The sequence below is a fragment of the Heterodontus francisci genome, chromosome 2 (assembly GCF_036365525.1).
Source record: "Heterodontus francisci isolate sHetFra1 chromosome 2, sHetFra1.hap1, whole genome shotgun sequence".
Classification (NCBI taxonomy): domain Eukaryota; kingdom Metazoa; phylum Chordata; class Chondrichthyes; order Heterodontiformes; family Heterodontidae; genus Heterodontus; species Heterodontus francisci.
In genome coordinates this window covers 86,431,287-86,454,400 of record NC_090372.1, presented here as the reverse complement: position 1 = coordinate 86,454,400, position 23,114 = coordinate 86,431,287, and the positions used below count along the sequence as shown (strand labels likewise).

Below are 23,114 nucleotides of genomic sequence, written 5' to 3'. Positions count from 1 at the left end.
AACTGCTGCAGTGCTTGTTGTGAAGATACTCCCACAGTCATGTAAGGTAGGGAGTTCCAGGATTTACTGACCACAGGAAGGTTGGCAATCGAACAGCTGCTCTTATTTTGCTTCCTCACAATGCAGCTTACCAGCACTGCATCAGGAGCTTATAGCTGCATCAGAGGTAAAGCACAAAGCACTCTGCCAACTGGTTGGGTGCTTATCAAATACATTGGCACGCTCTCCTTTTATTATTGCACTCTGCATTGTTAGTAGGACAAAGCCAGGTCACACACTCAACTGATGGCCACATGGGTGAGGTTCTGGTGGATGCTAGTGCCCTTAGAACTATAATCAAGCCAGAATCAACCCTTCAAGAGAAAACTGGAGGGGGAGGGAAAAGCGACAATGAAAGCACTATTGTGATCCATGGGGATTGACACTCACTAAAAATGCCTAATCTCCATCCATGCTTTGTAGCTTTTAATGGAAGCTGGGAAAATACAGATCAGGGAGATATAGGCAGAATCTGGAAATGGAAACAAGACAGAAAAAAATACGAGGCAAAACTAGAAGCAGTGAGATTAAAACTATTACCCCAGGCTTGTTGAGTAAGACTCGGCCTAATTCTGTGCTTACATCAGGCGGGTGTGGTAGTGTCCCAGCAGGCACTCCAAGATGCTCTTGTACATGTCCAGCAGCTTGTTTCAGAATGGAACTGGAGAAACAATTAAGCAGCTCCCTTACCTGCTTCTCAGTAGTGCATGGCATGGCAAGACCATAGCCAGAAAATGATGGGCAGTGGTGTCTAAATCTCCAATATAGGTTGTTGATGGGCAAGGTTCCCCACCAGGAGGGTGGGATTGTTCTCAAAAAAAATAACTCTTTGCTTCTGTTTCTGGAGGGTAAAATGGGAGCAAAACCGACTATTTCTTTCAACAATCTATACATCTTTTGGCTCCTGATGACAAGTACCATTCCACAACTGAAAACAAGCCCGCAAATCCTGCTTCCCCAGGCCTCTGCCTAGCACTCAAAAGCTGAACTAATGGGAGGTCAGGGTGATTCCCTCACTGAGAGAAGATATACCTTTTCCTCAGCATCTTTCCTTGGTCCTATGGCCACAATTGGGACTGAATGTTGAAATTAAGCCAGGCCCAGTACATCAGAACTATTTTGGTAAATTTTATACATAGCTGTACAACCGAATATAGCATAGGAAAAGAAGCAGGCCATTCAGCCCCTTGAGCCTGTTGTGCCATCCAGTTCGATCATGGCTGATCTGTACTTCATCTCCATTCACTCATCTTTGCTCCATATCCCTTGATATGCTTAACCAACAAAAATCTATCAATCTCATTCTTATAGAAGCACTCAAAAGAATTGTAAAAAATGCCAGAAACTAAATTGAAATTATTTTATATAAAATGGCAACACACATTATGAGACTGCTAATTTATTTTGCAGACCATATGTTTTTTCCCCTTAGATTTGTTTTATTACATAAAATATCTATACTAAAATACAGCATCCACATTACATAAAATATTGTTCTGCGACATTGCTGAAACATATTTGATACTCATTACAAGGTGCATACAATGTGATTGTCAACAGCAACTACCCAAACATTAGTTGAGAGCAAGAAAATGCATTGTATGATTCTTTCTTCACAGTGTGCAATATAAATCCATATGATTAACAAAGAGCTGATTGGCAACTTTCAGCCTAGCCTAGTTATTTACACTGTTATTTTTGGGTTCTGCATTTTATTTTACAATTTATTAGGAAAAATACCTTAGGTCATCAGCATTTACATAAAGAATAATTACCAGCCATAAGCAGTTAACGTGCCATTTAATAGCAAAGTAACAGAAAACACAATTGCACCAGTTATATTGGAGATTTTTAAAACACAGCCAGAAGTTGTTATTTCGATTCCAGAGGTTTAAAGAGGTAAATGGGAACTCCTTTTTAAGGATTCTAACAATTTTTCCTGAATATCAGCAAATGTTAGTAGCTCTGTTCATTCAAGATTTCTACTTATTATGGAAACTCTTGAGTGTGGGGTTGGCTTTCTACAGACCAGACACTCTGCTAACTAAAAAAAATAATTCTAATGACATGAATTTAACAGTTCCAGGGGAACCAAATGAATGAGTTAACATTTAGGGTGACCATATTTGAAGGAAAAAGATCACAATCTCAAGTAATATTGCTTAAAAACTATTGATTTTTCATCTGTTACCGTGTTACATGTGTGAGCTATTAAGAAACATTTTTCTAACCTTTAACCAAAGGAACAAAGGAAGCTTATTTTGCTGGGCTATGACATAGCACCACATCCATTATAACTTCTACCTTCACACTGCTTTCAATCTATTTTCACAAGGGACAGTATCAGTTATGGTTGACTGCTAGTACTCAGTAAGGACACCTGCATAGAACTCACTTACACATAATAAAATAATGTTTCAATAACTTACATATCATCACTAGGGTTTTAATAATGTGAAACAATGGTTGAGTGATAATTATTTAAAAGAAAAATTCACCAGCGGTATAATAATAGATTCTGAGTTATATCTGGAGAGCACATGTTGAACTGTATAACACAGGGTGAAGTACTGGTAGTTACAGGTCTGTTACAAGTGGTAGAAGTGGTGTCTCACTGAACAGCCAACTGTACAACATTAGATTTGATTTTAAGGGCAATTCTTCCTATAGTAAATTAGCATGAGTATGCGAACACACCTAATGATAAAAGTGAATCACCACATAACAGCATTTTTCCAATAGGTCAGCAACCCGAACAGACAAGAAGGTACTATGTTCAATCCCTGGTCTTGTGCAGAATTAGGTGATTTCAGTTGGTGAACTGATAGGGATACTACAATTGGCCCCAGTACCTGTGGGTTAGGGAGTAGGATAAAAAAACAATCAGCCAAAGGTTCCTGCTCCTGTTATCCAGTGACCCTGTTAGAAATGCAAATATGGAAATGTTATGTGAAGACACAATTGAATTTGATTAGAGTGCACAACATGACCAAACAGTCCAATAGCAAAACACTGCAGATGCTGGAAATCTGAAATAAAGGGCAGAATTTAATGGGGCCCTGGAAGTGGGCTGGGAAGCCCACAGAATCACAATGGAAGGCAGGGGAGTGGAGGGCCCATCATCTTCCCATCGCAGTGCAATTAAGTCAGGGATGGGAAAAGCTGAAGGTGGCCTTCCTGCCGAGAGGCCAATTGAGGCCCTTAGGCCACTTAAGGGCCTCTTCCCACTGCTGCTGGAATTACACCAGTGGCCGGGGCGGCGGGGGTGGTGGGGTGTCTCTGCCACATGGGGAGGTAGCCCAGTAAAACAAAGGAGCCTCCCTGTGGGCTTGGGGAAGGAAGCCTCCTCTGTGGGCAGAATGTCCCTGGTGGCAAAGGTCACCCTTCCTTTAATGCTCCCCTGCCCTCAAAGACCACTCACTTCCCACCTCGCCGGGGGCTGCTGGACCGGTCTCGGTGACCCCGCCACAATTACCTGGGTTCCAGGGCTCCAGCGCTGGGACCGGTCCCAGGCCTGGTGTAGTATCAGCAGTGATCACCGTTCCCGATGGCACTGCCAATACTACTGAGATGCCGGCCCTCTGATTGAATGGCAGCTCTGCGAGGTGGAATCACCGTCCTTAAAGTGCCAGGCTGTTAGGTGCCTAAGCACCGTTGAATTGTGCCGGGGGAGGGTTCGAAAACCAACGCAGGGTTCCCCTTGCCCTTTTGGGGCATCGTCAGGACCCCCCCGCCGGCTCCACTAAACTTAGCCCAAAAACAGAAAATGCTGGAAATACTCAGCAGGTCTGGCAGCAACTGTGTGAGAGAGAAACAGAGTTAACATTTCAGGTCGATGACTTTTCATCAGAACAGGAAAAAGTTAGTGATGTAACAGATTTTAAGCAAGGAGAGACAGTGTTACGGACAGGTGGTAAGTGATGTAGGTGGCTTCCACCTTTCACCTCCTGACTGACTGCAATGTGTTTTGTTAATAATAGGGCACTAATCCCTGAGTGTTTTAGGTCAAATAAACAGACAAAAATCAGGTTTTCTTGTATGTTTAAAAAAAAGGACAAAACTATTTTTTTTAAAACAATTCCTGAAATGGCGCAACTTTCACCCACTCGCACATTCACATGCAGATGCATACACAGAATAGATAGATACAGAAAAAAGGGTAGGATGCAATTAAAGTCCAAGGTGATAGAGTTCGCAGTTTACAGAATACTGATGAGTCTTCTCAGGAGTAAAGTCTTTTTAAAGATGCAGGGCTGGATGTTTGCAGTCTTGAACTTGCTGAGGTAAGGTAGAATTCTAATGGTTAAAACTCAGCCAAAGTTTGTGGTGTGAATTTGTTTTACCTCCACAGATGGAGAGTCTCAAAGTCACTTTATAATTTCTCTGCTGTAATGGTTGTTCAATTTTTGTTCAGCAGGGTTCTTCTGTTTAGCTGGATCTCTCATTCAGCCTCTGGCTGGAAACTGGCTTTCTGTGGGTTTGGCTTGATCTCTCTCTCTCTCTCCAGAGGGTTATCTTTTTAAGGTAAACATCCAACACATTTGAGTTTCTGTTAGGTGACACATGGCCCTCTTTCCTGGTGTGACCACACAATGGACCAGGATATGGAGACCATGGCTATCTATTGATGTCTGAATGGGGACCATTCTGTTTTAATGGTGCTATTTCAGAAATATTCATTTTGGTTTGGGCTGTGACTCAGTCTGTCTCCAGAATCTTTTCATTCATGTAGATAGGAGTCATCAATATGTAATGGTGCTCCTTTCAATTTCAATGGGTTCTCTCCAGAGCTATTTCAGATGAGGTTATAGAGTTTCATCCTCAAAAGATGGAGGTGTGTAGTTCCAGTACAGAAGGGGTCACGTGACCACTACTCCATTTTGTCTGTGGTACAAGTATCCATGTTCTTGCGATTCAGTTTAACAGCTGACTTTTTATTTTCATAATTCCTCCAATTCATTGTTTATCACAGCTCCTTCTAAGTATGACACAGGGAAATGGGGGAGGGGAGAAAAGAACAAAAGGCAAAGTCTGTGAAAGGGTGGAAATCAGGAGAAATTAAATAACAAAAGGGATAATGGTGCAAGGAAACAATTAAGGAAACAAAAGATGAGTCTTGAGAAAGTGTAGATGCAAAAAATTAAGAATCATCGCAAGCAACTGCTGTCTGAAAACAAAAGAAACCAAAGGAAAGAAAAAAAAACTGGGCACAGGTCATGTTCTGAAATTTCTGAACGCAATGTTGAGTCCGGAAGGTTGAAAAGTGGCTAATGGAGGTGTTCTGCAAAGCAGTGACTCAATTTGTGCTTGGTCTCTCCAATGTAGAAGAGACTGCACCGTGAGCAGTGAATACAGTGTACAAAATAGAAAGTAGTACACATAAATTGTGTTTCACCTGGTGTTAGGGACCTTGGATGGTGAGAAGAGAGGAGGTAACAGGGCTGGTGTGGCTTTTCCTGCACTTGCATGAGAAGGTGCTGTATTGGGGGTGATTGAGGAGTGGAGCAGGGTGTCGCAGAGGCCACAGTCCCTTTAGAATGCTGAAACAGGTAGGGAAGGCGTGTTTGGTGGTGGCATTACGCTGGAAGTGGCAGAAATGGAGGAGGTTGATCTGTTGAATTTGGAAGCTGATGGGGTGGAAGGGGGTGGAAAGTTATCAAAGGTAGATGGAAAGGTGGAGTAATCAGTTCAGCCATGAACTTATTGAATGGCAGAGCAGGCTCGAAAGGTTGAGTGGCCTATTCCTGCTCGTAATTCGTATGTTCAATAATTTCAGGTCATAATTACTCCCACCATTTTTTTCCTTTTCTTTTGTTTTAAGACAGCAGCTGTTGGTGATGTTTCTGCTTTTTCCATCTACATTTCCTCTAGAATCATCTTTTGTTTCTTTACTTGTCCCACTGCCATCTCATTTTGCCTTGCACCATTATCCCTTTTGTCATTTGATCAGTCCTGTCTTCCACCCTCTCACAGACCTTCTTTTTACTCTTCTGCAATCCCCCCCACCACTTTCCCTGCCTCAGGATTTGCTTACAATGTGTTACATCACTAACGTTTTCCTATTCTGAGGAAAGGTCATTGACCTGAAAAGTTGGGCTGGATTTTCAATCAGGGGTTGGGAACTGGAAATGGGGCTAGCTCTGGGTCCTGACCCTGCACAGCGTGCATGAGGCACACCTACTGCAATCTTCAATGCTCCAGCCAATTAAAGGCCAGGGAGAGGGCTCACTGTCCAATCTGGAACGGGGGCGGGCTCCCGACACTGGACAGCTAATGGGAAGCCCTTCAGCAATCAGAGATTGGCAGCCCCACAGGCTGAGGTGGGAGCTGGCATTGAGAACATGCAGACAGTGAAGGACAAGTGGAAGTAAGTTATTTTCACTTTTTAAAAAGCCATAGCTGACTGGCCATGATCCAGGGGACAGACAGTGGCTGCAGCTGTGGGGCCAGCAGCTGTTATGGGTCCGGGGGTGGGAGTCCCTTGATTGATCCATTGGCCCCCGCTCTGAGCTCAACAGTTGTCCTGGGCTGCCCGCTTTGCTGACTGGAAATTCCTTAGTTAACAATAACTAGCCTCATTTGGCTGCCCCCAAGCTACCCTCATACAAAATGGCTCAGGGATTGTGGCAGCGAACTGGCACAGAAGCTGGCGGTCCCAAATTACGTGGCCACCTGGCTCCGATCCGGACCCTGACCCTTTTAAAATACAGTCCGTCAACTCTGTTTCTCTCTCCACAGATGCTATCAGACCTGCTGAGTATTCCCAGCATTTTCTGTTTTTATGACTTACTGTGACATTCATTGTCAAAACTCACATCGTCACTCCCACATGTGGTAGAAATTTATGGTCAGAAAAATCACCTGTTAAAAGGGAAATAAATTAGGTAAAGCACAAATATATTATTAAATAAAAACGTGTGATGTTACTAGACTTTATCAGGTCTAAAATTACTTGAATTTTTTGTGTTTTCGTGTTATGATACTTAGCCTTCTTGTACAATCAACAGGACATGTCAAGCAGTCTTTCAGACAGGATTTTGTTCAGTTCATCTATATTAAGACTTCATTGGAAATTGAACCCAGCACAATTCCCAATGGATGGACATGACAATACAGTAAGGAGATAATATGGATAATTTAAACAAAACAAAGCAAATCAGGATAAGTCTGTTTATCTGTAGATCTACAGTACTCTTTCTGTACAAGCAATATTAATCTTATATATAGGACTTTGGATTTAATCATGGTTGGGCAATCATAGTGTATTATAAATAGGGTTCATATAAAATACATAACATATTGTTCAATAATTGTCCTTTACTACTGAGATTTTGAAAGCTGATTCAATTAATTTAAAACCTGAATTACACTTTAAAGTTATTGTTAACCCCTATCTTCTCCTTAGGTGCTGGTGGTTGTCATGTGCTCATTTCAAGCCAGCAGACGGCTCCATAACTATCTAATGAAATTGGAAGTTCAACAATGGTAGTTTTCCCCCCTTTTCCCAGAAGATATATAACATCTCAGGGGAGAAATTCATTTTATTCCAGTTCCTGGCCTGATGTGAGTCTGCAAGGTTGGCTTGTTCCAAATTGGGCCTAGTGCTTCATTTCCTAATTTAACCTCCTGCTTAAATCCCAAAAGATCAGAAGCATCGTGAGGCCCCGCTTTCACGGTCTGTATTCATACTGAAAATCAAGATCAAGCAAACTTTTGCTCTTCTGCTCCACGGGAGGTTTCTGTCCTCCCTGAGCTCGCCTTAGGACACCTGCGTTACGGTGTGACAGGGGTACCACCCCAGTCAAACTCCCCACCTGCAACTGTCCCCGGAGCGGGATGCTAATTAAGCATCTTGTGGCAGCTCGCCGGCCAAGTGGGGGGAGCCGAATGCGGATTGGCAGTCAATCACACTCCTGTTCCTCCTGGCTTCACATTAAAGCAAGTGAAAAACAAAAACTTACCTGTTTTTTGGCAGCCTCCAGAGCCCCTTGAAGGACTGTTGGTTAGAACATGGCACACCTTGAAAAACTGAATGGAGTAAGCACGGCGGTAAGCCTGCTTCGGCCAGTTTTTGCTGAATTTGGCATCGCGACTTTAAAACAGGTGTTAGGCCTGATCAGCATATTCAAAGGGCCCAATGCCCATTTTAGGCTGGCTCCCCGGCCAAATTAGCAGCTGCTGCACATCCAAGCAGGGGGAGTGTTGTTGAGGTGGGGAGGGAGAAGGGTTCGGGAGTGGGATACCACAGCCCAAAATGATTTCCCCAATGTGAATTGTGCGCCCAAAAAAATAAGCGTGACGTTGATCAATATCTCCCTATTTTTCCCCTTACTTCTCACTGGAACCACATTTCAAGGTCCAGTGGAGAACGAATAAACCTTGGCAAGATTGCATGCAATTTTTAATGCTACTGGTCAAACAGATAATCTTTTCAGTACATTATTACAGTGTAATCAGAACATTGGAAGGGCAAAGTATCATTTACTATAACTTCCTGACTTATTCTAAAGCAATGGTGAACTTAAAAAAATTAATTTGAATAGAACAATGACAAAAAGATGATTTCTTTAGAATTAATATTTTCTTGTGCGCCAGCTTTATAATTTGCTGAAATGAAACCCAAAAAAGCATCCTAAATAAATCAAACTGAAAATAATTTAAAATGCAGTGCACAAATAAACCCAGAAAATGGGGGGAAAAATGCTCCAAGACAGGCTTGAAGGTGGGTTGAGACAATCCGTGGTTGGATGTTAACCAGCAATACTGTGAACTGCAGGACTACAGAATACTGAAAGTTGTGCCTCCATTGCATTTGGAATGCTTCAATTACACCCCATGGTGCTCCTGGTATCTCAGATTATTCTTTTGTCAATTGCACTGTTATTATGAAGTCCACTCTTACATTGAACTCTTGTTCCACCAAATGGAAGAAAATTACAGATTGACGGCTTTTTTTAAAAAAGGAACTTGTTCAAAGTTATGCTTTGAAAGTAGCTTCTGCAAATCATTATTTATCATCCACTGACTACTATTACCCGAGGGAGAGAGCAGGAATAGGCAAAGCTTTTGTCTAACCTGTAAAGTGCTTTGGGACGTCCTGAGGTTGCGTAAGGTGCTATATAAATGCAAGTTATTTCTTTTTTTTAACCTAAATCTATCTACCTAAATCCAGCAGCAGACCATAACCGAGCTGAAAATACAACCATCACTCAGTACCATCACTCCCCAAGAAGGACAGTACTGTATCACACAGAAAAAATTCTTACAATTTAAACAGAAGCACAGCTATTTGTTAGCACTTTCATGACAAATTATTAAAGAAAATGCTTTCCATTTGGTAATGAAAATGTATCAAATTACCAGACTGACCTTATCTACCTGAAGCACAATTTCTTCTGGGTTAGATCAAACTGTTTATGGAATATTTTCAATATTCCATGGACAAATATGCAATGCCTTTAGGTATTGGTGGCTTAAATATGCATTAATGTCAAAAACAGTTAAGTGAGAATCCTTAGTATTTTTAGCTCATTCACTGTTTCAAAGTCTGTAAAGATATGGTGGAAGACGATGGGATATGGAGTTTATTTATAGAGTAAGCACGGGAAATAATCCACAAGAAAATCAAAGCCTGAGTGGGCTAGCAGAGGCTTATTCTCAGGTGAAATAGACTGCATATTCCAAAGTCCTCCCTTGGGCAGATTATTCAAATAACACATAACTGAACAGGGAATGCAATATCATACAATTAAACCAATTCTCCACTTGCCATTCCAGAACTATCTTGGAAACAAAGTCTCGTGTTTATTTCAAATTGAAATCTTTGCCATTTTTTTTTAAGAATCAATGATTTTAAATAAAGGGAACACAAAAAAGAAACCTGAAGATTTTCTAGGTTTTTTTGGTAGGAGGTAGTGGTGAGGAGATGATTTGTTTTGGACAGGCCAAAATGACCAGATTGGATTCAAGAATGTGTTGGGAAGTAATTCTGATATAAATGTTATACATTAAATTAAACAATACTTATTTTTCTTAAGTGTTTTGCCTCCCCTTCCCATTAGTACAAAGGGCATTCAATATTAGTCACCACTTGCATCACTAAAAATCTGAACAACACAGTTTTCTCGTGAATACTGGAAAGGATTACAATTTAAAACATCAAAGTTCAGAATGGCCAGACAAGCCATTTTATAACCACGTAACATTGTGGTATTGACATGACAAGAAAGCAAACTGATCAACAAAGTATACATCAAATTTAGAGGCAGATAAAGCAGAGATGTGTTCACCAAAACATTTTTGCCCCATATGAATACTTTCTCTTTATGCAACAAAGACCCTAATAGGAATACATTCAGAATGTATTAGTTTGTATACTGTCATGCTAGGCCCCCACCTGCCAAGAATGAGGCACATTTAATTTTGTCAGGAACATTGATTTTAAACTGTTACTGGAGTGAAGACGACTGGCGGGCAGCCATAAAGACAGGGCTAAATTGTGGCGAGTCGAAGAGACTTAGTAGTTGGCAGGAAAAAAGACAGAGGCGCAAGGGGAGAGCCAACTGTGCAACAGCCCCAACAAACAAATTTCTCTGCAGCACCTGTGGAAGAGCCTGTCACTCCAGAATTGGCCTTTATAGCCACTCCAGGCGCTGCTTCACAAACCACTGACCACCTCCAGGCGCGTATCCATTGTCTCTCGAGATAAGGAGGCCCAAAAGAAAGACTGGAGTGAAGACGACTTGTTAAACAGATCAGTCATGGCTGGAAAAGACATCTGCATATTAACCGACAGTGTTTGGAAGGACAAAGCAGCCATTGCCTTATGCATTCAACACACAATGGACTTTTGATCACCAGACGTTGAAGCTGGGGGAGCTTGCATTCCAGGTTGACTGCTAAGATGGCCAAATACACAAACAGACATGGTCAAACCAGTTAGTCACATAACTAACCTGCTGGGCAACCTAGGTTTTTTGAATTTGTACAGTTTGGGCAGAGTGCCTGTTTGCTCCTGGACTGAGATCTCTCTCCTGTCTGCTCCCATCTCTTTCTCACAAGCCTCTGAATCCACAGAAGACACATGAACCCCAAGAGAGAAAAGTCTCCTACAGTGAACAAGGTTTAAGAAGAATACTGGGCCCCAACGAAAAGCAAGAAATACCTACAATCAAGGACTCTACAGTGAGCTCTTCAGATATTGCCTCAAACTTTTCCACTTTATTTTTCTTCTGCGCTTTGCTGTCTCTATTTGCATGTGTATCGCGTATGCACGCTCGCGTGAATGTGTCGAGTATTCGTAGGCATTAACCGAATTAGAGGTTAAGTTCAATAAATTTCAACTTTGCTTCTTTAAACCTAAGAAAGCCTGTTTGTGCTGGTTTCTTTGCTTTATAATTAGAAAGCGGTGAACAAGGATTCACCAAGGGGGAGCTAAAAACACGGTGTGTTTAAAATTAAACCCTGTTACGGTAAGACCAGCTGAAAGGGACCCCTAGACCTCTTTCTCACCTGGCTGTAACAATGGAAACAGCAAAGCCAAATTAAATTTATTGAATTTTCCTGTAGTGATTTTGTAATGGCTGCTGAGGACTGAGCTCAAACCAATGACATTTCCTTACAGTCCAACTTCAGGCTTATTTACCACCTGTTTGACAATGTTGTCTTCCTCACACAATGAACTTCACTCACAGCTAGTGAAAATAAACATACTTCTATACTTTGACAGGACATAAATACTTATCATTTAAACATGATTGCAACAAGATCGGGAAGTTTTCTTTTTCTTTAATTCTACTTCTTAAAGTGGCCGTCCTTTAATAAAAATACCAAGGAAATATCATAAATTTAATTCATACTGTGCAAACATGATACATCTGGTATGATTTTTAAAAAGTGGCTCGTTTTCCTTAGGTTTATCATTCTGTAATAATGAATGTGCTTCATATATAAAAAAATAGATTTCTGGCTTCCTACACAGTTTTTTTCCGTCTTGATTGTTTAAGCATTCAATATTCAGTTCAGCTAAGTAGTGACTCGTGGGAATTTGGATTTACTACCTATTACTTTACAAAGCATTTAGCTTGACTACAAAGTAATGACAAAGTGTATGCAATATACTAACAAAGCCCAGTTAGAAGGCCAAGCCTATTTAAAATTTTAGGGGAAATCCTTCCTCAAAATCAATGGGCAGAATTTTACTGGAACGGCAGAAGCCCCACTACTGAGGCCGAAAGTGGGAGGTGACCCTGCTTCGGTTGGCGCAGGGATTTGACGAGGCATATTGCCGGCAGTGGCCAATTGAGCGGCGGCCGCCGGGGCTGCCGTCCAATTAAGGACAGCGGCTGTCCCCCCAATAGCTGCTGGCCCAATCAGAGAGCCAGCAGTCAGTAGTCTTGGCAATGCTACCACAGGACCAGGTGGTTGGGTTGGGGGTTGGGGGTGGGGTCATTAAGTACCGGCAACTCTACATACGATACGAACTGTTGCCACAGGGCCAGTCTCTGCCACTGGGAGGCTTCGGCATGGGCTATGGAGTGCCCAAAAAAGGAGGGTCCCAAACACACTAGAGCCTGTTGAAAGGCTGCCAGATTTCACTAGGCGGTCTCCTTACATTGTGGTGGGCCCCACTGATGCAGGCAAAATGCCCACAGTGGGGGCAAGTGGCCCCTAATTGGCCACTTAAGTGGCTCAATTGCCCTTCTGGCAGGCAGCTGATCTGCCACTTTCCCACTACTAACAAAATGGCATGGTGGCAGGAAGATGCCGGGCACTCCCACCAACGTCTTCCCACATCATTTTGCCAGCTTTTCCACCTCGCAGTCCGTCCCCAAAGGGCCTGCAAAATCTCAGTCAATATTTAATCATCTACCCTTAGCCCTCTTGTTGAATGTATTTTTTTACCCCAAGACCTTTCCTCTCATTTCTCCCTCCCCACCTCACATAGTGGTAAATGGTTTCACTGTGAGTTTGCTGTTGTTTCTTGCTATATGGTGCATTCCAGGTAGAAGCAGGGCTTTAGGCAGCAAAAAAGATCAAAATACACAAACAGCTTTGGTTTAGTCATGCCAGGACCAACCATTTGCTTCAAAAGTCTGGCTTTGGTCTTTTAAGACATAGAACTTCAATTTTCTATCAGCATAATCCTGCTAGGTACAAAAAGGTGCATTGAAAACTGCAAGGTATCTGGTTAGGGTATATACTCCATCAGGAAAACATTATTGGTAGAACACAGGGAAAACTGTCCAGGAAAGAGCCTATATTTATAAGGCTTGCATTCCTGAAGTCTTCATCAGAAATGTCAACCATGGCCTAGAGTATTTGCAAGGACGCATTACTGCTAATTGTGAATACAACCACATGGCACTGTATGGATATCAGTATCAAGGCATATAGACATTTTTAATGCTAATATTTATTCCCACAGTTTGAAGAGATAAAGCTGCAGAAGTTATATTTCCATTTGCAAGAGGCATTAAAGCACTACCTGCAAATGGATTAGCACCATGTAAATATAAGCTCTATCAAGCTGTGGGAAATCGTTTATAGTAATGAGAAAAAGAAAAATGCTAAATAAAATAAATATTTTTGCTAACTATTTTTCTCTGGAGTTGCTGGGAACATGTACTATAAGAAGTGGATCTTGCATCAAGCATGTTCCTAAATAAAGAATTCCAGAAAGACAGCTTAAATGTGTATCTGTTGGAGCTACCAATGATATTATAAAACATGTCAGAAGTAGGAAAGTTACTCCTCTTCCCCTACCTCTAGATTTGATATCAGTGGTATATCCAAGGCCAGGCTACTTCACAATTTCCATTTCTTTTGCTCAAGGTGAGGGATGTCAGTGGAGAATACTTTTCCGCTGCTGGTTCTGAGTGCCAGCATCAAATATTTTCAGGTCAGGTGCAGCATGGACAAAACCAGGATAGAGTTGTAAATACATTTTCCTCACATGCCTCAACTGCAACCTTAGAAGAGTAGCCCTAACTGCAAAATTGTGAACTTTTCCATTTGAAGCCTCTGCCAATCCTCCAATCTGTTTGATCGAGATTGTTTGTGACATAATGTGTACTTTTTGTGCTGCTAAATTGGCAGCTTGGATGAGAATGCTGGAGGATAATGTGGCAAGTTATTATGTTGTTCAGCCCTCTATTTTTTTTCCTATAGTGTACTAAAATGTTGTTGAGTGCTTATTTATTTACATTTGTTTGATCTACACTGTACACTTCAACTGTATGTATTTTACTAATACCTCACAGTCCTGGGTACTTCATGAACAGTGATTGAATAATGGTGAAAATCCAGTTCAGATATTTGTAGGGGGTTGGGGAAGGAACTCTAGCAGTTCATACTTGCATTTTGGTTCCAGAGCAAGATTTCAGAGAAAGAAGTAGTTCTGCAATTTCCCTATAAAATCAAATTGGTTCAGTCTTATATAATGGTCGCCTGCCTGTAGCAACAGCTACAGTGTATTTAGCCATATTAAATTCACTAAAGATCCATGCAAAAGAAAATTCATTGGAGTTTGGAGTTCCTTACCACAAAGCAATATTCTACCATATTGTCTTATTTGAAACGAACATCAATAACATTAGTCCACAAGTTAAGCAAAAATGTGTACAAAAAGCTATGTTCACAAAAATCACTAGTACCCGCATTAATGGAATGTTTCTCACCATATCTGGAAAAAGGTACTCTGTGACGTCCAATGAAACATTGCTCAGTAGTGCTAATGCAGTTCACAGCTAATGCATTAGGGTAGTGCACCTTTTCAAAGTTAGATTCCTAATCTTCAAAGACTTCCAGGAATAATGGTGGAAAAAGTTCTGTTGGACATTCCACCTTCATATGAAGAAAGCGGCTTGCGTGGCAGGCTCCAATCATTCGCAGATCTGTCACCTTCATCAGTAGTTTTGGCCAAAAGTGAGCAACATTGTGTTTTCGATAATTAATGTAGTGTTCAAATGCAAGAAGGAAGGACTCCTGGATTTTTTCTATCTTGTCTATGCTGGTAAGGCCAGGTCGATCTGCACAAGAATAATGAAGAACCACCAATTACTAAAACCAGCAAAAAAAGTGTCAAATTAGTACAACCTGATTTGTGGTCAAAAATCAGATGACAGTCATAACACAAAACTGTTTTCTTATAAATCTTGTTAGAACAGCAACCTGACAGCTGTATTCAAATCAATAACAAATATGAATACCTAAAATCCACTAAAACTCAATGGGCTAAAAATTTGATAAGGCCTGTTAGTGGGCATGGGGGTGGTGATGTGCGATTACCACCACCCTTCCCCCCTCGCCAATCTCCCTGCCTGATCGAGGAGATGCTGCCTGCTCATTTCCATGATTGTGATGTACAGTCCAGCACTAAACATGTTGCTGACTGGCTGCATGCTCAGCAGGGGGCCCAGGCGCATGTGTGGCTAGCATGAATTGAAGCTAGCTTTTAAAGGTGGCCTGCAGCTCTTAATGGGAGGTGTACTCAGCTGGTGGAACTGTCTCCAAAAGTGTTTCAGAAATGGAATAAGACCACCAATGGAGCAGCAGGCCACAGTAAGGGCTCCCAGATTCTCTGATGCGGTGCTGGAGGCCTTAATCCATGAGGTGGAAAGGGGGAGAGAGGTCATGTTGCTGCAGGAGGCCCTTCAGGCACACACTGTGAAGGGAATGGGAGCAGGTAGCCACGGAACTCAATTCAAGGAACTGGCCCCTAGGACCTGACTGCAGTGCCACAAAAAGATCAATGTCTTCAAACTGGTGGTCAAGGTCATCTTACTAATGCCATATCCTAAAAACTGCATCACCAACGACATACTCAGCTCAATACATCATCAGCAATCAGGATTCATGTCTAACATTCAGTTAGTCCACATCACCAGCATACAATTACCAATCCTGCAAGCTTGACACCCACATCTCCGAGCTTCCTCATAATGCCAACTATTCAACCACATTTCATCACACTCACTGACATCCTTCCGTCTCTCATGCAGGGGTCACATATAACAGGACGGAGCAGCAGAGAACTACCAGGAGACAGGCACGCCAGTATCTCCTGAGCTCTAGGGAGGGGATGGTGCTCTGAATTATTGGGCCAACAGTGACAGAAGCTGTTGCAACCAGCATCGCTGAGAACATCCAGGAGAATGGTATGTTCCTGCCTTATGCACCTTCTCAAATCCCACTTCGTCCATATCCCGCTATCTGGCATGAAGTGCAAGTTGCAGATAGTGTGATAGTGTGACCATGGACCTCTTGCTTTCCACTCAACCCACTTTACCTCACACCAACCCTTCCCTTCTGCGTTTTGCTTTGAAATACCCAAGAACTGTCACCTGGCCAGCCACTACAGCATCCCCATGAAGGGTGCGAGCAAGAGCACTTGACTGATAATGATGCACCCCCACTTGATACTGACTCAGATACTGGCATTGCATGGAAGTTAGAAGTAAGATTAAGAGCGGGGATCAGCACGTGGTGAGTCACCGGGAATAAGTAGGCAGTAGCCAGGCTGCGGGGAAAGGACAGAGTGGGTGCTAGCTTGCTGGAGGGCGTGGTGGCAGATGAGTTCTGTTGCAGAGGGCTCCACTGAGCTTGTTGTCACTGTCAAGGAGTATGGAGCAGTCCAGCTCCAACTTGGCATAGGGATTAGCGCAGAGCTTGGAGCCCATCCATTCTAATAGGGGAGTAATGCCCAACTCCGTGGCAGCCCTTGCAGACCTAGTCGTACTGCAGTGTCTGGTGGCTGATGGCTCAGCTTCCTTTGTAGCAAAGGCAGAAGCCATCCAACATCTTAGTGCTGCAGTGGAAGCTCAGACTGAGGTCATGAATCCATGCTTGTTGCCATGTAAGCCCAGCTTAGTGCTGTGCAGACTCAGACTGCTGCCAACATGGCTGCGGATACCAGTGCTCAAAGGGGCTTGCAGGTTCTCACAGCGGTCCAGCAATCTGTCCTCCAACAGATTACTCGGATTGCTGAGGCACTGCCCCGGGACAGTGGCAGTAGCTCCATGGTGCATGAACCTGCTGTACTCTCGCAGGATGACAGCATTTGTGTTCCAACCACTGCCACTCCACCAGTGTCTTTGCTGTTGCCTCTCAGGCAGCTAGCTGCTTTTCTCTGAGATTAGAGGGAAGACTATGACGTCTCCTCTCCTGGCATACAGGGCCTCTGAAACCTCCATGATGCAGTGATACATGACAAACTGTGACATTGGCAATGTCGCCAGCTCCAGCCTGGGAGGATCCTGGGGTGTAGAAATTGAGGACAATGTTGACCTTGATGGTCACTGGCAGCACCGTCCTTGCCCTGGTTGGAGGACCGCCTACTTGGTGAATTGTAGCCTCCTCAGAAACTACTCCTGGCTGAGGTAGAACAGGAGAAGTGCCCTCTGAATACCCTAGGTGAGTACAGCCTTCTATCGAGAGCATTCCTCCTCCTCCTCCCCTGTGCAGTTCCCCCTTTCTGTCGCTGGTGCTCCATGTCCCTGTCGTACTGCAGCCCAAGAGGGTCTGCAACTATAACCCCCATGAATGAAAGCAGGCTGTTGACAAGCCTTCAAACTCTACTGAACTCCTTGGAAAAGCCCAGCACCACTCCATTCTGAATCCAAAAACCTCTCAGAACACTGCCACAACACAGTAAATAGTACTTCCACGCACATTACTCTGTCAAAAGCACCTCACCCGAAAGTCCCATGCTGAACCCTTTAAAAAGTACCAGTGGGAGTGGGGGGGCTTCCTGGTGCAGCTAAACACTTGTTCAGCTGAGGAGTTAAGAGAGGGTGTTAACAGGACCTGTGAGGTCCAGAATTGAAGGTGGGGCACCAAATCAGCATTAGATCATGATGACATCAGGATCTGCCCACTTTGGTGCTAATATGTCAAAGAACCAGGAATGTTGAGGCTATCAGCAGCATATAGTCCTACTGCGATGTTTCCTATATTTCAGAAGCTGTCTTGAGTATTTTCATAGTAATCAAATGAACAGATATACATGTTTAATTGGAAGATTTTTGGCAGTATAAATCAAAATATTACATGAAGATATTATTCTACCTCTACTGTCAATGAAGGCAAACCAGGACCTGAGTCACGATGTGAGTTTGTTTCAAATTGAAGCTAAATTGAAATCACAACACTAACATGGCGCCCCCCCCCCCCCCACCCCGCCACCGCACACAACTACACTTCTGTCCTGGTATGATCAATGGTGTTAGACTCAGTTTTGTTAAGGCTTACAATTTAGTTTGTCTTTCTACGTTTTACTTGTTCTCGAAGTAGGAATATTTTTACAATGCAAAAATAAATGGGTTTTTGATGTCACATAGTGCAGAAAGGAAGTCTTCCCTAAATGGCCATTCAGGAAAAATAAAGGATATAGCTTTGAACTTTTAGCATACCTGGCCTGAAAAAGAGCCTATTCTGAGAATTTCTGAATGTTTGTTTTGTGGCAACATCTTAGGGTCCTGGGAAAACTGACAGCCCCCTCCTCCCATTCCATAAGATCCCAGAGAGTTCAAAATGTTTACTATAGTATAATCCTGTCTATTCTTAATAAATCCAAGAGAGAAGCTGAATATTTTGTTCCAAACTTCTGTTGATGAGGTCTAACACAAAGAAAAAAAAGAGTTTTTAGTTAGGGAAAATGGAGCAGGTTTTATATGATGCAGAAATAGGAGACCACACTAACACCACCTATCTATGATGCTATGAGACTTAGGGCTGAATTTTATGGATCCACTGTGGACGGGAACGGAGGCTGGGGTCCCATAAAATTGTGTGGGAAGGTAGGGGGCAGAATGCCTGTCACCTTCCAGATGCCTTGGAATTTAGTCTACTCCTTATGGGCTGGGTAGGGGGGGCTGGTGGCCCACCTCTGTGGGAAATCTGTGGTCCATGGAGGCCCCCCAGCAGCAAAGGCCACCCTTTTGCAAACAACCTGCCCCCCCACCCCCTGCCCTCAACAACCACCCTCGCCAGGGCCTGCCGGTCTGGGCCCAGCAAACAAGGCACATTCACCTGAGGTTTGGGGCTCCAGCGCTCCTCCTGATCCCGGGCCTGCTGTAGTACTGGCTGTGGCAACCGCTCCCGGTGATGCTGCTGGTACTACTGAGCTGCTGGCCCTCTGATTGGCTGGCAGCTCTTGGAAGCAGGATCCCTGTCCTTAAAGGGAAGGGCATCCCAACGGCAGTTAAGTGGCTGCCCTCCATGGAACTCGGTGCGGGGGGAGGGTCAAAATAAGGCCGAGGCGATATCACCGCCTGTCTTCTGGCTCGTTGCCGGGTACCTCGCCATCCAGGTAAAATTCAGCCCTTAGTGTGTAGTTTCCCCAGATCCTAATCAAGCTGAGGAAGTCACCTGTGTGGTGAATTTGAGGTCTAGGACATTTTCTCAGGGCCCTATGACTTTCATAGCAATATTTTTAAATAGAATTCATGAAATGAGAGGCCCCATGAAATTCATCAAATGTTATAGAGAAACTGACCTTGATCAATAAATGTAATCCATGAACAATACATAACCATACTAGTGATTATGGCGTAGGAAATGAATTGTGTGACAGATTCTGTAGTAATGCAAATGAGTTATTTTGTATTAAGTAGCACTTAGCTACTTTATAAACTGTACTACAAAACAGAAAAAAAATCAGCAGCAAGAAGTATAACATTTGCAACAAATAAATGTTGGCAGGCATACTATGAAAGGTCAATTACTACTGTTTGAAATGCCTGAATGCTCATCATTAACACTCTGCAATTTCTCTCCAATTGGGTGCTCAGATTATGGACATTAGTCTGGTGAATTGTGTAAATCATTTATTATTTCTTCCTTTTTTTCTGCAGCAGGAAGGATTTCCTCCCTCTCAATCAATGTTATTTAAAGGGATCATTAACTACTTTCAGGTTAGTTAGTGATTGATTTTTACTGCTCCTACTGAGTTTGTAGAAGTTCTGTGAGTTTTCTACTGCTAAGTTTAACGTTTGTTTGGTGTACAGTGTTGCATGTGATGAAGGTCTTAGTTCTGACTTCAAGGGTTCTGCTCAGACCACTTTCTACCAGTCATGGATGCTGTAGTTTCTATTTCCCTTGACCTGCAGCATGACATGGAGCAGGGGAAACAGAGAGGAAGACAAGCTGCTGGTAGACAGAGGAAGAGGAGTGGGAGAATGGCTCTTAACAGGAGGCCTTATTAACCCAGGCTCTTCGGGGAGCAACTCTCTTACCTCAACCTCAGTGAGAAATAGTGTGTGAGACATCTCTGTTTTACAAAGGAGGTGTTCACTGAAATCTGTCACCTCATGTACGCTGACCTGCAGCCGCAGAGGAGGGCAAGGACGGCACTGTCAGGGGCTGTGAGGGTGATCATGGCCACAAATTTCTTTGCGTCAGGATCCTTTCAGGCTGGAGTAGGAGACAACTCAAATATCTCCCAGTCTGCTGTCCATTGCTGCATAAGGGAGATGACTGACACTCTTTATGCCAGGAGAGGGGAACACATTGCGTTCTCCCTGGCCAGAGAAAATCAGATGTAGCGTGCTTGCGGCGTTTTCAGGATAGTAGGCTTCCGATGGTGCAGAATGCCATCATCTGCGCACACGTGGCTTTACCAGCCCAGCATTTAAATGCTGAGATGCACCGCAACCGCAAAGGATTCCATTCCCTGCATAGGCAGTTGGCGTGTGACCATGCTCAGCATATCATGCAGGCGTATGCCTGGTATCCTGGCAACAATCATGATGCCTTTATGCTGTGCTAAGAACAAGTGGGCAAACTTACTTAAATGAAAAGCAAATATGGGGCCAATTTCTACACAAGAGTTTGCAGAGTGCTACCTTGCACAGACTGAATGTGTGTGAATGGTTTCAAGGCTGGATAGTCGGACAAGGTGAAGGCCCCATCCCTGTGGAGGTGTAAGTTTTATCCTATTGGAGATATAGTGGTGGTAAGAGGAAAGATCTTATTCTTTACTACTGGCCTGTTTTGTGGGATAAGGCTTGATAGCTCTTTTTTGTCTGGCACAGACATGATGGGCTGAATGGTCTACTGTGCCATAAATTTCTATGATTCTATGTTTTGTCAACCCATTTGAATTTTCATTTCAGATTTGAACTGCAGGCTTTCTATATATTTAATTTCTCCAATTTTCTTGCCTTCTCCTTTCATTGTTAGTTGCATGTTTTTTTCCCCTTTAATTTCTTTGGCATTGCTTGATCGAGGCACTCCTTTACATCACCTAACAATCTCCTACTTTTCATTTAAACAGCTTACGTTGCATTCAATGATTAATTGCATCATCTTTCCATGCTTGGAATGTCTGTCTATTTCCTCCCCCATCCAATTTTTCTGATTTTGTTAAAATATTTAACTATTTTTCAGTTTCACAAGGACACAGCCGAAAAAAGCAACTTGTGTTTTTCTCCCCCCAAACTCAAACTGACCTGTTGTGTTTTTCCAGCATTTTCATTTTTTAAAAAACAAAGATGAATTTCTTGGTCTACAATATGAAAAAAAGATTTCTTGGAACATAATTCTCGAACACCAGAATCAAATTGCTTTCATTGTCATGTCATTGTAAATGACCAGGAAAATGGTATAAATAAAATTAGAACAGGGTGATTAAGAATGTCACACAATACTGAAGGTCAGATCACTGACAGTAGCAGCTGGGCAGTTTTATGAAATTCCCCTCTGAAATGTTAGATGACAATCCAATGCTTGGGAAGGTAATTTTGCCACCCTTCAATTGTAACCCCCTGCAAGGTGAGTGTAGACACGCTGCTGTATTTGCTCTACTATTTAGTTTGCTTTTTTGTTCAGCCAGTAATGAAAAACGAAGCAAAACATAAAGGCTCCACCACTAAGCATTCAGAATCTGACTGAGAGTTTCTGCAGGATCACCTGGATCAGTGGAAGGAATGATTTACTGCAGAGAACTCAAAATGTGATCCTCACAACTTGCCCCTCTCAGATAGAGATCCTTCACCTCTCTCAGCAACTGAATCCTGAGATGGAACAGCTGCAGGGTCTGCTACTTACACAATGAAACAAGTATCTGACCCCATGCAGCCGTTGGAGGCGGTTTGGGGAAGGGTCTGGGTGTGTTGCCGACCTGGGTGGCAGCACCATTTGTGTCCATGATTGGTGCAACAGCAGATCTAATGACATCAGTGAAACCATGCTTCATGGTTCTATTTCTCCATCCCCAGCTCCCTCTCCCCAGTATTTATAGGGCTTCCTCCTTCTACAGCAGCCAGTGTGTGAATGTTGGTAGGCAGGGGCAGGGGGCGGGAGTGCTGTTCTTCCTGTGCATGCTTTCTTTATTAATTGGCTGTCTTCACCTGCAACCAGAGAGAAATGAAAGGTTAAGCAGTTGTCATGATGATATCTGGTGATATCCATTGTCTGCACACAGTCCACAGTGACTGTGATGACACACATGTGCATCATGCAGTTACATTAAATGAAATGAATAATTAGGACTGAATGAAGCAAGGATGTGAGTGGTGGAAAATTTCCAGGAGAAAGTTGAGAGTTCTATGTGTATCCTGTTCACAAAGTATTGACGGCAAGCACGGAAAGTAATTGAAGATTGCGTGATGGGGAGAATTGTAAGTGCCATAAATACTCAGTGCCTACATTAATGGAAGGTAAAAATGGGCTCTCCTACCATGGCTGGCCTGCTAATGTAATCAAACTTCTTTCTACGTTGTTTCCAAGTACACGGCATGTTGCTCATGGCATTCGTACTGGTTGGCATCGCTTGTCCTTGTTGGGACATATGCCTGCAGTGCTACAATTCTCCATTAAGAATAGAGCCGTGCCCACCTGACTCCTGTACCTCACTTGCTACATCAAGACTTCTATAGCCCCATTGGAAAATCTGGCTGTTCAGTGCTCTGCTGAACCGCCCACAAAGAGATGTGCAAAAATGCTGTCGTCTTGCAAATTATGACACCTGCCTCAGTTATAAACTGCTGTCGGCTTTAAATTGTGCAGCAGCATATGATTTCTTGCCTAGCAAAGACTAGCTGCCCAGCCACAAGTACTTTCCAAGCCAGAAACCC

At 43.0% G+C, this 23,114-nt stretch overlaps 1 protein-coding gene across 14 annotated transcripts in view; it reads right to left on the bottom strand.

The window, feature by feature from the left end:
• Positions 1-1,416: 1,416 nt before the first annotated feature.
• thrb (thyroid hormone receptor beta) overlaps positions 1,417-23,114 on the bottom strand; it is a 308,544-nt gene continuing 286,846 nt past the window's right edge. For 12 of the 14 annotated variants that reach the window (XM_068060006.1, XM_068060014.1, XM_068060036.1 and 9 more), the window contains 3 exons: positions 14,718-15,068; positions 6,830-6,900; positions 1,417-5,017 (listed from right to left, as the gene is read on the bottom strand). In XM_068060006.1, the coding sequence (XP_067916107.1) occupies positions 14,827-15,068 (242 nt within the window). In that variant the 3' untranslated portion in view covers positions 1,417-5,017; positions 6,830-6,900; positions 14,718-14,826. Of the gene's footprint in view, positions 5,018-6,829; positions 6,901-11,873; positions 15,069-23,114 lie in introns of those variants that run through there. The other 2 variants (XM_068059986.1, XM_068059975.1) reach the window with 2 other exon arrangements.